Consider the following 13,224-nt stretch of genomic DNA (forward strand, 5'->3'; position numbering starts at 1 on the left):
AAGTGTCTTTAGTTGGGTGTATTAAACAGCACCAACAACGCTGCCGGCACCAACAACAGTGCGTCTTCACTGCAGGATTGGTACCTAGCTTAGTCTAGCCTGGGCCACAGCAGCCATGGGGCAAAGCCCTGCCTAGGTTACCACGTTCTCAATGGCGCCGCGCTCCCCTGGGTGTGTCGCTGGGACTTCTGGAGGTGCATCCACACCAGCTGGAGTCACCTCTTCATGGCTCTAATTCCGGCTATTGTGTTCCAGCGTCCATAGGGATGGTCCCTTCTCGGGGCCATTGTTTAACCTTTCCTGCTTGACTTTCCTAACAGCCGCTTTAGATCTAAGGCCATAGCAAGTAACCCGTCCTACCCATCCCCCCCTCCCCCGCACACAGACCTGCAAATAATACAGAAATTTCCTCATTCTCCCCAAAATCCTAGCACCGCCCCGGCGGTTGGCATTCTGACACACGTTAGCTGGTCGGGAATAAACCCCAGGCCCCCCAGTTGTGTTTATCATGACCTGCTAACGCGGGTGAAAACTACAAGCAGCCTTGTCTTCGCTAGGGTTTAGCGTGTTAACATGTGGTAAAGGAAGCATCCTCTTTCCTAGTGTGGACGCATGCTTATACAGAAGGCTCAACCCTGCTCTACATTACATTGGGAAGGGCTCTGCTATTGTACCACCATAGCTATGCTGTTAAAAGCCTCCACATGAACACAGTAATACCGTTATAGGGCACTTTCGAGCAGCATGCAGGGGTGGCTCCGGGCACCAGCGTACCAAGCGCGTGCTTGGGGCAGCAAGCCGCGGGGGGCGGCCTGCCGGTCGCCATGAGGGTGGCAGTCAGGCAACCTTCGGCGGCATGCCTACGGGAGGTCCACCGGTCCCACGGTTTTGGCGGCAGGTACGCCGAAGGCGCAGCACCGGCGGACCTCCCGCAGGCATGCCGCCGAAGGCTGCCTGACCGCTGTGCTTGGGGCAGCAAAATACATAGAGCCACCCCTGGCAGCATGGCTTACCTCACGTCACCAAATCGGATTAAACTATAGCAGCATAGGCCCTTTTAGACAGACGTCCTAGTGTCTACACAAGGCAGGGCTGCTGCTTTAATTCTACCAGCACAGTTGACGCGGCAAAACTTGTAAGTGTAGACAAAGCCTTTATTGCATGTAATAACAACGTAGTAATAATAATCCCCAGTACTTTTTGTCACACGTGGGTGCTCTATCCCCTAGATCCTGCCTCGGGGTGCTGTGTGCGGCGAAACAATTGGGCAGGGGCTTGTCTTCACTCTACTTCCTTTTTACCTTGAGTTAAGAGAGACCCAATTAACTCAAAGTAATTCAACACCGGTGGAAAGGCCGGTGCAGACCCGACCCTCCCCTGTGTTTGATCAAGGCTACACGGTTGTTCTTTCCCCTCAGGATCAGCCTCTGAGAAAGAAGAAAAGAACAAAGGTGGGGGTGTGCTCACTCTGGTTTTTACAACTGTGTGAAGTGCCTCCAGTTCTTGGCAGCGAGGGAGCTCCAGGTACAGCACAGACAACGCCGTGGGTCAGTAAGGCCAGGTCTAGTCTGCATCGCCCAGGCCAGAGGTTGCGTAGATTCTAAGAGGGACACTGACATGGCTGACGGGACTGGCCAAAGCTAGCACAGTTTATAGGAACAAACACTTTAGGAGGGAGGTTAAGCCTTGTGCTTCAGGGTTCACAAATCTCTTTGTTAGGGATCAGGCTGAGAGCCGATGGGGGAGGCAGATTATCCCACATCTATTATGGGGGAGTTCGGATGCCTTCCTTGGAAGATGTCATGCTGGCCACTGTCATAAATAGGATACTGGGCTAGATGGAGCTCAGGTCTGCTCCAGCCTGGCAGTCCCTAGGGGTGACCTAGGGTTTTGATGTATTACCTAGAGAATCCCGGAGCGGTTGGCAGGAGGGAGGCACTGCTGGCAGTACACAAAGCCAGGTAGCTACCGCTCTCTCTCGTCTTATACTTCACGCCTGTTCGTTAGGTCAGGGACCATCTTCATGTGTGTCTGTGCAGCACCTAGCACTGGGGAGGGGCGGGGCCTGATCCCTGACTGGGACCTCCAGGTGCTTCTGCAACAACAATAGAGAGCAGCAGAGACCAGGAAACTCCTAATTATTATTAAGAACCAACCCACCCCTCTCCGGGTGGCTTACTGCAGCCCAGCACAATCCAAGAGCAATGCTGTCCAGGGGGTTCACCCGGCCACAGTTCCATGCGGGGAGGGGGGGTGGGGGGGGGGAAAGAGAAAAAAAATTAAAAATGACCAGCACGTTTCTGTTCTAAAATAAACATCTTTAATCCTTGCTGGGCATGCCCCTTTTAGATTGCAGAAACCCTCCCCTTCAGATGGAGATGCTCCAAACAGTGACAAACAAGATAACAATCCAACTCAAAACCAAGACCAACTCCTCCCCCCCCCCCCCAGGCACCAGGATATTTGAGAGAGATGATTTCAAGTTTTTAAACCCTGCGCACTGGGTGAAGAACAAAGAGTCAATTCACATCACAGCCCCGATTGAGGCTCTAACAGAACGACTCAAGCCGTTGAGAGAGATTCCCTTACCAGCATTCTTGGCACTGGCTGAGAGCCTAACAATTATTCCAGTTTCATGACCTGATCCGATTTGCCGCATTGCTGCCCTGTGTTTATTTTTGTTCTTCAAGCAGTTCTGAAGGTGGAACTAGCCTGGTCAGTTTCATGCTCTGCTTCTCCTATGGAGCACTTTGCACTAGGCTGTCTATGGTGAGAATTTTTCGAAGCATTCTCCAACCATCAGTGTAGTAATTGCAGGAGCGTGGACACAGCTCGGGTGCAGGCAGTGTTAAACCAGGCTGGTGTCTAGACTGAGCAGGGATAGACAGCACCATGGCAGAGACGCCAGAGCCCAATCTACACGAATACTTCCCTGGTGCCAGCTGTGGGTAGTTCTCCCGCTGTTGGTTCACACTGTGACGCCACAGAGCGTGTTAGTTACTGGCCACGAATGCTCATTTATAGATTCATTTACATCACTTAAAATACATAGGCCCCATCCCAGCATATGGGAGTTCTTTGATCTACTTGGACCGAGGAACAGAAACTGCTCCCTCACTCGGTTCCGGGAGGGGACCCTACCGCCGATTAGCTCTGTCTAGTTGCAGAAGCGGAGCAGCTGCAGGATGGGAGAAGCGACGCTACCAGGACAATACTGGTGAGGTTAGATTTCGCACGAGGTGAGATGTTTAAAAGACAAACAACCCCTTCCATTGAGGATTTAAAGTGGTCCTGAAAGCCTACCCCTTCATGGCAAGGTGTGTGAATCCCTGGATCTCAGGAACACAAACTTTCTGTGGCGGCCACTGGCACTGCTACTCTTTAGTGAGCAAATTCAAATCCCAGTCAAGATTAGCTTTAAGGATAGCTACAGGCAAACTCCTCAGGGGGCTTCTGCAAAACCTGCTATTCTCGCTAATGTAGCAAGACTGCAGTGAGTTAACTACAAAAATAAATAAACAGTGTATATATTACTTCCTTTGCCTCCATTAACATTTTCTTTGCCTGATATCCCAGACGCAACTAGAGATCTACTATAAATAATTAGCCCTTCTAGTGCTTGACAAAGCTGAATTAACCCTCACTCTTCTCCTCCCAGGACAGGCAAGTTTCATCGACCCTTATTTTATAGGTGGGGAAACCAAGGCACACAGAGGGTAAGTGACTTTCCCATGACCGCTTGAGGCGGTGGCAGAGTTCGGAAGGGAAGCCAAGAGTTCGCCCTCACCCCTTTCTCCTCTCCCTCCCCGGGACAGCTCCCTCCCAAAGGAAAGAAGGCCGCGCGCTGGCTATTGATAGTTAAGGTCACAAATCAGCAGCAAACTTGGTGCTCCGAGATCTGCTCCCTGCAGGATCGGGGCCCTGGAGAACGAAGTGGTTGACGAGGAAAGAGGGTTAGTCTGACTAAAATCTGCTGCTACCCAAATAGCATGATTGTGAAATGCTGCTGCGGTGCACCCTGGTGAGGCAGGCCCCACTTCAGGACAGCTGCCTGGCTGTGCTGCATTATGGAAGACATAACCTGGCCAGGGATCCCGGCCCACACAGAATAGGAGCGAGAGGCACTTGAACCACAGCAGCATTTCGGAATCAAAATCATTTCCAGTCCCGTGTTCCGTTTTCTGATGGAAAACACGCACGTCTGCCGTGGAAAGCCGAGGCATTTTGCCGACGTTTCATTTGATCAAAGGCCCGATTTTCCACGAAAAAGAAAAAGGTTTTGACTGAAAATTTTCAACCAGCCCTAAAAAGGTCTCTGCAAAGCTTGGCGGTGACTCTTGCATGACGGTGCCTTCCAATTCCATAGATCTATCCCATAATCCGACTCGGGTCTACTTTTTCGTTCCTGCGTTGGCTCTGCAGAGCTTACGAGAGCAGGAGCTGGTTTCTCTTCTGGCTCGCGTGTCACTAACGGATCTGTTCACTAAGTTCCAATGACCGGGACAAATTATGTCCCATGTTTCCTTCTTTTAGGCATGGAAGCCAAATTTCCCCCTCCTCCCCACTTCTCCATGTTAAAGGAGAATGGGTCACAGCCAGGAGGAGAAGATACAACCCGGGTCTGGATCACCCTGTCTGGTAGAACTAGACCTGAACTGGTGAACTAGCGTGTAAGGTTTTAAAACCCATTACCCATCCCGAGGCATGTAAATCGCATACGCTGTGAAGGATAGACAGCATGCTGGATCACAAGATAGCACGCAAGTTTCCTCAGCAGACAAGAGGGCTGGCAGACAAAATGGAAACAGCAGTAAGAGATATCCGAAGGAGAGGAGAGAATCTACAGGCTTGTAGTGCAGTAAGTGGCTGGCCAAGGGTTAATCGCATTTGTCCTTTGATAAAACATCTGAAGTTGTAACACACAATAACATGCAGAGCTCACTGCCTCTGAAGTCCATAGACGGCACCAACTCCCAGCAGCAGTTCCCTGTACAGCAAAGGCAACGAATGGGATCTTCATGTTCGGAGGTTAATCAGAAACTGACCGGCCAGCTGAAGGTGGGATGACACAACAGCTGTAGTAGAGCCCAATGGGCAGAGGTGGCCTCAGAGAGTCGATGAATGCAGAAGAATCTGCACCACGGCACTGTTACTCAGGAGAAGTCCGGGGCAGAGCTCTCTCTTCAGAACGGGAGAGATCAGAGCAGGGAATTAGCGACCGGAGAGAAGCAGAGGCCGTAGTGGGCTCGGCTGCAGCCTGGTTGTCTGACAGGCCAAGACGACTCACTGGGAGCTCATCTGCTGCTGCAGGGACTTTGTGGAATCCAGCTGGATAAACAGGGCTAAACCGGGATGGAAGAAAGGATGGAAGTGTCAGCTCAGAACAGCCACGGCAACCAGAGAGCCGCATGGCGCTTCCCAGGGAGAGGAAGTGTCTGTCCTGTGCTCTGCAATCTATGGCACAGGGCTGTTCTCAGACAGGCAGAGCACCACTGCTCTTCTGGAGAAATGCGACTCGCTCCGCTTTGCCAAGTGGTTTGTCCTTTGCCAGCTCTCCAGTAGGGGGACCCTGCAGCTTCCCCCCACGTTGTGAAAGGGACAGAGGCTTGGAGCTGCAGGCTGTCTCTGCAAAGCAAGCAGCAAGGGCCAGTGCTGGGTATTTCCTCGCTGCTTCAGCCAGCTTGTACCTTACGCAGTGAAGAGACCAGGTCAAGGCCTCGATCCTACAGCAGGATCCGCTAGTGAGGAGCCCGACTTCAATGGGACAGGGCTGGCTGGCAGATTGCACTGTGCGCCGCGCTTTACTAGAATAGGGCTTTGCTGCCCTCTAGTGGCTGGTTCGCAGACTTTTGAACCTGCTGCAGCAGAGGCCGGTGCTTTTTGAGTACCAGGCCCCGCGGGGGTTAGCCCTCACTGATGACCCATCTAGACTGGGTCACCTAGAGACAGACGGTTCTTGGAGATGGGGAAGGGGGGGGAGCACCCAGGACTCCATGTCACCAGGGGTTCATTCATTGTGGTCATGTCCAGGTACCAGCATGGGAAGGCACACGCTGGGCCAGATAACGTTTCTGTTCCCCGTGCAAAGCTATTTCCACTGGGACAGAAAGTCTGAGGCCCCGCAGCCCTATCTGACCGCCCCGGGGCCAAGTGCCCACAGCTTCTGCTTCATCTATTAAAGCCAGCCACATGAGCCTTACCGGTCGCCTCTGCGTGAAGCGTTTGGCCATCGATGCTCCTGACTTGGCAGGACAGAAACACTTTCCTTCCCTCGACTTGGTCCACTCTGCTGTCCACCAAGACCACCGAGCCCAGCGGAATGGGGCTGCGAGAAGAAAACAGCTGATTGTTAGTGAGATTCCACTTCCTGTCCTATGCCGTTGAGCGTACCTGCGAGCTGTTAAACAGCCGTGTTCCACCCCAGAGGTGGCAGCACGTTAGTGGCGGGTGAAGCAATCTAAAGTTTCCTAGAAGAGAATTTCATTAAGCTCGGGTTAAAGTTGAGAACACAACCTTAACCAGTAAGCTGTATCACCCAGAGAGGACAGAAAGTCTAAGCAGTGGCTCCCAACATCAGCTTCTTCTCTGACATCACATCCTCACCCACAGTCACTCCAGTGCTTGCAGAGCCATCCTAGATAGCCCACTGCTCTACTGCCTATAGACGTTAACCAGCTTTTGTTCTGAGGAGTACTTAGGAGGATGTGACTATCCTCACAACACCCCAGTGAGGTAGAAAGGTGATATCCCCATTTTACAGAGGCACAGAGAGATCTAGTGGCTTCCCAGGGTCTTAAAGGGAGTCTGAACCCAGATTCCAATCCAGTGCCTTAATTGCAAGCTCACTGTTCCTTAGAAAGGCTTGTCTGGATGTTGGAGAGGGGCGAGCGATTCCTTAGTGCCCGGTCAATAGTACATTGATTGAGCTGGAAGCATACTTAGATCTTTCTGGATGAACAGGGCTACAAACCTAAGGGCACCAAGTTGTCAAACCATTCCAGAGCAGGACGCAATTGAAGTTATTATCTGACCCCTAGTCATGGACCCATGGCGCTAGGTGCTGCACAAACACAGACCCAGGAGCTGGGCTCTGCCCCGAAGTGCTTACAATCTCTTTGCACTGTTGCAGGCCCCCTGATTTTACCGGTAAGCCCTGAGGCTACACAGAAGCCTTAATTCACTTACTTCCTGTAGTTTATACTGAGGTTAGCCGTCATCACCCTGCCAGCGACAAATATAGCGCAGCCCCCAATCGTGCTGTCAATGATCGTTGCAGTGGAGCCCCCGTGGGCAAACCTGAAAGGCAGATTGCGAAGGTGACGTAAGAAAGGGTTGAACATGATCTCCCGAGACATGAGTGCTGCCGCTCTCCCACCCCAATCAATGGCGGTTAAGATCACAACTCTGGGGGAGGACAATTAACGGGACCTCCTCACCCCGGAGGCCCTTCCAGATAGGGGCCCGGCTGGAACAGACACACCATCCTTTTCTCAGACTGGTTAAGGAACATGGCATATTCGAAGCCCACTCCTTCCGTATCCATGTTTCTGGGGAAGAGGCGGGTTTCCTTCCGCTCCTTCTCAGACGTCAGCTTCAGTGATTCTAGTCGGGTGGAAGAAAAGTGACAACAAATGAGCGGCAAGGTGCAAAGCAGCTAGGAGTTAAAGGCACAGCGCCATGCTAAAAACGAAGGCCCAGATGTACAAAGATTTCCACGGACGTCATAGGCGCCGACTTTTTCTGGAGCCAGTGGGTGCTCGATCCCCATGTCCCTGGCCCCACCCCCTTCCCCAAAGTCCCCGCCCCAACCCCATCCCTCCCGCCCCCATTCCAACCCCTTCCCCAAAGTCTCCACTCCAACTCTGCCCCCTCCCTGCCCCTATTCAACTCCTTCCCCAAATCCCTGGCCCCGCCGCTTCCCCCCTCCTTCCCAGTGCTTGCCACCACCAAACAGCTGTAGCAAGCTCTGGGAGGGAGGGAGGAGCAGAGACACGGCACACTGGGAGGAGGCAGAGGGGGGTGGGGGAGGAGCTTGGCTGCCGGTGGGTGCAGAGCACTCACTAATTTTTCCCAGCCCCGGAGCACCCACGGAGTCGGCACCTATGGCGGATGTTAGGAGCCTGAATACCTTTGTGGATCTGGGCCTAAATCCCTTACTTGTATGGCTAACGATCCCTTGGATTGTTAGGATTCAAAATATTACAAGGCTAAGGTGATTTTTCCACTACAGATGCTTTTCAGATTTAATTGGGTTGACCTGTAAAGCCAGGCTAGTCAGTTTCGCTTTCTAGTTCTCCTGCACTAGAACACAGGTGAAATGTTGGTATTTGCTGTTTGATAAGCTGGGACAATGTGCTTACCACTGAGCCAGCCACAGAACACAGACAGGCACAGAGTTCACAGGATGCAACGGGAAGCTCAGAGGAAGGGAGTCAAGGAAGAGAGGGGTTTTTTTGTTTCTAATGTTCGTTACTGACTCGTTTCCTATGGGCGCCTCCAAGGACATGAGTCTGCAGGAGGGGAGAGTGGTTTGGCAGACTGGAAGCATATTTCATGCCTAAAGGGCGGCATGGAAAGAAACACAGAGATGGTTGCAGGAGAAACAGCTGACCACAACATTTGCAGTTTGGACTGCACAGGGGGAAGGGGAATGTTTAGATCCAAACCAAAATACACACAAGGAAATGTAACGGGAAGTAACATCAATAGAATTCTCATTTGGTAACTGACTTCTAAGAAATGCTGGACACAAGATATTATAGAGGCAGGATTCAAAAAGATTAGTCATTGATAGAAATAAAGAAACTATTCTCCAGAGTTACCCTGGCTGGATAGAGGGGTAAATAAGGCATATCAACCCTCAAGGTTCAAGATCTAAACCGAGCCGTCAGCTGCTTGGGGTTGGGATGAAACTACCATCTTTGCATAGTTATTCGCTATGGCAGAAAGGGGGTGTATTACTAGCCACTATCAGAGACAGGATGGCTCCTTGGTCTGATCCAGAACAGGCACTTACAAATAGGAGAGTGAACAGACATTGTTTGCCAGAGCTGGGGTTGATTTTACCCTTTACCCAGGAGGTGGCAACAGGAACGGGAGATGGTTAGTGGTAACACACACACACAAAAAGTATCTCAGGGTAAAGATAGGGGGTCTGATTTTCCCCTCAGTTACACCAGTCCCCACTAGCACTATTCTGAATTTACACCAGCGTTGGTGGAGGAAAACTCAAGCCCGTGAACCAGTGCATGTCTTCAAGGCTTTCGTGGCAACCCCAATACATACCGGACAAGGTAAAGGAAGTAGGGTGAATACTTGATCCAGAATTCCAGAGGAAGAGAGAGAGAGACAGACAGACAGAGACACACTCACAGACAGACACACACACACCAGAAAGACTTGCCTGGTAAATGATCAACACTATTGCTGTAGGAAGGAATCCTTTTCCATGTCCCATCTTTACACATCTCCAGGAACCTGCTATACAAATCCATCATGCCCTGGCTCCAGCTGGAGTTGGGGAGGGCATAATCCTTCAACTCTCTGGCCTGAGAGAGCCAGGTCTGAAAAGAAATTGTTGAGACACCGTGAAGCTGGTGACCATCTCCTAATAATCCTGATAAGCATTCATCTAGCACTTTGAGCCTTCAAAGCACCATGAAAGCTTTAATCCACCCCATTTGACAAGGCAGAGATCCAGACAGTCATAGATGCAATCTGCCTGCTTTGTCTTGGGTTTCCTTTTTGCATAGGGTCTAACAGGACAATTTTGAAAGGTGCACTGACTGCATCGCCTTTTGGAAAACATCATTCTCCTTTTACTTCCTGTGAGAAGGTTTCCATGCAAGGATGCAATGGGATGCTGTTATTTATCTAGTGAACACTGAACAGGTTTTCAGAAGCAGTCACAAGACAGAATAAACCACCACACAAATCCAGAGTCACTTAAGTGCACCTTATCATAGATATCTATGGGACCTTGAGAGGTCCTCTAGTCCAGTCCCCCACACTGAGGCACCACTAAGTAAACCTAAACCATCCCTGACAGGTGTTTCATAGAATCGTAGGACTGGAAGGACCTCAAGAGGTCATCTAGTCCAGCCCCCTGCACTCATGGCAGGACGAAGTATTAGTTTGTCCAACCTGTTCTTAAAAACCTCCAATGATAAGGATTCCAAAACCTCCCCTGGCAACTTATTCCAACGCTTAGCAATCCTTATAGTCAGCAGGTTTTTCTAACATCTAACTTCAGTCTCCTAGGCTGCAGATTAAGCCAGTTACTTCTTATCCTACCTTCAGGGATCATGGAGAACAACTGGTCATTGTCCTCTTTCTAACAGTCTTTCACATATTTGAAGACTGGTGTGGTCCATACTCAGTCTTCAGCCCCCCACCTTGTCCAGCTGTTATGTTAACTAGTGAGATTCTTTCCAGGGTCGAAATGCAGTAGTCCCTTCTTCACTGGATGCAATTAGCCAATGGCATCAAGTCAGCAGTATATAATTTTTTCCCCAAGTAAGCAGGGTATACTTTAATGGGGTAGCAAAATATCGCTCTATCAACACAGACTCACGGTTAAGTGGCTTTTTTTTTTTTTTTTAAACTCAACTTACTTACAAGTTTCCAAATCCAATTTACAGTCATTATGGATGCTTTGTTGACTGAATGCATCTCAGATCGATAAAGTCACTTTTGCTTTCGATTACAATCCCTTTCAGTTTTAGCACCTCTGCTGCCATGTTACAAACCATAGCAGATCAAAGTTTGGTTTTAAAAAATAACACTTCATTTGAAGAACAACAATCAAAGCCTGTGAAAACTTTTCGATTGCTCTTTGGTCATCAAACCTCAAGTTTTGGCCCATATACTATAGTGTGTTATTATTCAGGAGACTGCTGCCTATAACAAAGGTAGCCCTAATGTGTTAATCACGTTGTCTGCTAGAAATATTTCCAAGCTAGGAATTGGGATTAAAAATGCCTTCATGTGATTTTATTGGCATAAAGTCTTCTATGACTGTTTTAAGGAACAGAAATGAAGGTGGTGCATAATTCAATCACACAGAGCAACCCATGAGATACTCAAGAAAAAGTTTAATATAGCAAATAAAATTCCAATGGTATTTATTTGTTATATTTAAGAAAGGCAAAAACATCTTTGTTATAACATGGTGTTGTTCATAACTCTTCATATTCCAGACACAAGAATTCTTCCTCTGATTATTTTCAGAGAATTGCAATTGCTAGCCATCTGTCTGCAGATTCGTATCCCTTCCTCACAGTAGCCTGGCAAAGAGGGCCACGCATTCATTCTCTCAGCACAGAACACATTTTTAAACAAACATACAGCTTTCACCAAGGTAATAAGGGAATAATTAAAAGACATTTCTCCCTGTTTTGTCTTCTGTTTCATCAGAAGTGTTTTCAGCCAACTGAACTATTAGATGAGTAGGCAGGAGAAGATTCACCTTAAAAGCATATATCTGAACTGCAGTTCTGTGCTAGAATACTAAATCATTTTGTATAGATAGGAGGAAGCTGAACTGTCTTTAACTCAATGGTTTTCAAAATTTACAACCACTAATACTATCTGGTGATTGTATAATGCCTTTCACCATAGGGTAGGAAAGCTCCCCCCCGCCCTCCCAAGACATTTCTCTCTCTCTTCAAATTATGGGGAACTGGGAGGCAGACAGGTTGAGAAATTAAGACTAGCCACTGATTTTAGGTGCCTCAACATCTGTGAGTTCAAGCTGACACACTGTGGTCTAATATTCATAAATCCTGAGTGCCTACAACTGCAGAGACACTGGGAGATGTTCAGTACCCCTGAAAAGCAGACCCCAAGTTGGGCACCCAGAAATTGAATGATCACAGATGAGTGGCCACTTTTGACCCGGTTTAAGAGATATGTCCAAGGCCAGCAACAGAATCAGGGTCAGAGTTAAGATTAAAAACCTCTTGGCTTCCGGCTCCCTGTGCCCTGCTCAGTTCATGCATCTCTCAAACTGGGAAGCGATACTCACCACTGAGTTCCAGAGCGGACTGCATGGGGCAGCTGGACTTAACCCTCGAACGACACCGCAGCGTGACACCTTTGGATCCGGACGGAGGAATGCACCGCAACCAAGCCCCCTTGCCAACCTAACACAATTCCTCCACATGGCTTCTAGTGCAGAGATAGCAAACGTTGAGACTTGCTCTGTCAACGCAGCCCACAAATGTTGTCTTTGTTGTAACGCAAGCTGGTGATGCAACTGGGTGCACCGAGCAGGAATCACTCACCTACCCACCAGATGCTGATTTCACAACTGCTTGCTAGCAGCATCTTGGGAAATTTCGTGGAGGCAGGATGAGGATTCGGGGGCAATCCCGTCCCTTCTACTCGGGGCTGCGCAGCAAGGATTGGACTAGCCCTAGCCAGGCTCTAACACACCAGCGCGGGCTCTATGGCTTAGAGCTGCACCACTGGCTTGAATGGGGAGCTGAGGGATGGGGGGACCACTGGTCTGAATGGGGGGCTGTGGGGAGGGGCCCTACCTTGTGGCTCAGCCCCCCCACCCCCCAGAGGCCAGGCTGCAGCAGCAACAAGTGAGGAAGGGGAAGCCCACGACTGGGGGGTGCCCTAAGGAACTGGGGGTGGGAAGGGATCACCCCTGAGTGACCTCTGACCTTGGAATGACCTCCTGGCCCCAGTAGGGATGGAGGGCTCCCTCCCTGAACTTTGACCTAGGATGGGTCTAGGATGACCTCTGACCCCAGTGGGGGGGGGCTTTCCACTGACCTCTGACCCCAGCGCAGGTGGCAGCTCCCGCCTCCCCGCAGCGAGCTTCACCGGCGACCCAACAGCAGGTGTGGCGCTCGGACCGGCTTAGACGTTACCACAGCGTGACGTCACGCGCCCCACCACGTGACAGGGATGGCGCGCCGCCGCCGCCGCCGCTCCGCCCCGCCCCTTCCGGCGCCGTCTCCCCTGTTGCCATGGGAACTGGGGGAGACGGGCCGGAGAGCAGCAGCCTCGTTCCCTCCCCACGGGGCCGTTACACCTTTCCCGGGCCCATAGAGTCCCCGCCCCCCCCCCCGGGCTTACACAGACCCTCCAGTCTCTATAGCCCCCCGCAGGCTAGAACCCCATAGAATTATCCCCGAGTCCCACATAGCTCCCGAGCGCCCATCGAGCCCTCCCTCCCCAGGTCCCATATAGCTCCCGAGCGCCCATCGAGCC

General features: G+C 50.6%; 1 protein-coding gene across 4 annotated transcripts; it reads right to left on the reverse strand.

The window, feature by feature from the left end:
• Positions 1-2,297: 2,297 nt before the first annotated feature.
• Positions 2,298-12,908, reverse strand: LOC117869640 (acyl-coenzyme A thioesterase THEM4-like). Of its 4 annotated transcripts, none has more exons than XM_034756638.1 (7): positions 12,784-12,908; positions 12,026-12,165; positions 9,404-9,563; positions 7,437-7,602; positions 7,186-7,296; positions 6,201-6,325; positions 2,298-5,342 (listed from the first exon to the last, which is right to left on the reverse strand). In XM_034756638.1, the coding sequence occupies exons 2-7, from the start codon at positions 12,161-12,163 to the stop codon at positions 5,284-5,286; spliced, it is 759 nt and encodes a 252-aa protein (XP_034612529.1). In that variant the 5' UTR covers positions 12,164-12,165; positions 12,784-12,908; the 3' UTR covers positions 2,298-5,283. The 4 variants fall into 4 exon arrangements, with proteins under 4 accessions (XP_034612529.1, XP_034612526.1, XP_034612527.1 ...); XM_034756635.1 differs by having other exon boundaries at positions 12,026-12,168; XM_034756636.1 differs by having other exon boundaries at positions 12,026-12,244.
• Positions 12,909-13,224: the final 316 nt, after the last annotated feature.

This window comes from Trachemys scripta, chromosome 24, assembly GCF_013100865.1.
Source record: "Trachemys scripta elegans isolate TJP31775 chromosome 24, CAS_Tse_1.0, whole genome shotgun sequence".
In the NCBI taxonomy this organism is placed as follows: domain Eukaryota; kingdom Metazoa; phylum Chordata; order Testudines; family Emydidae; genus Trachemys; species Trachemys scripta.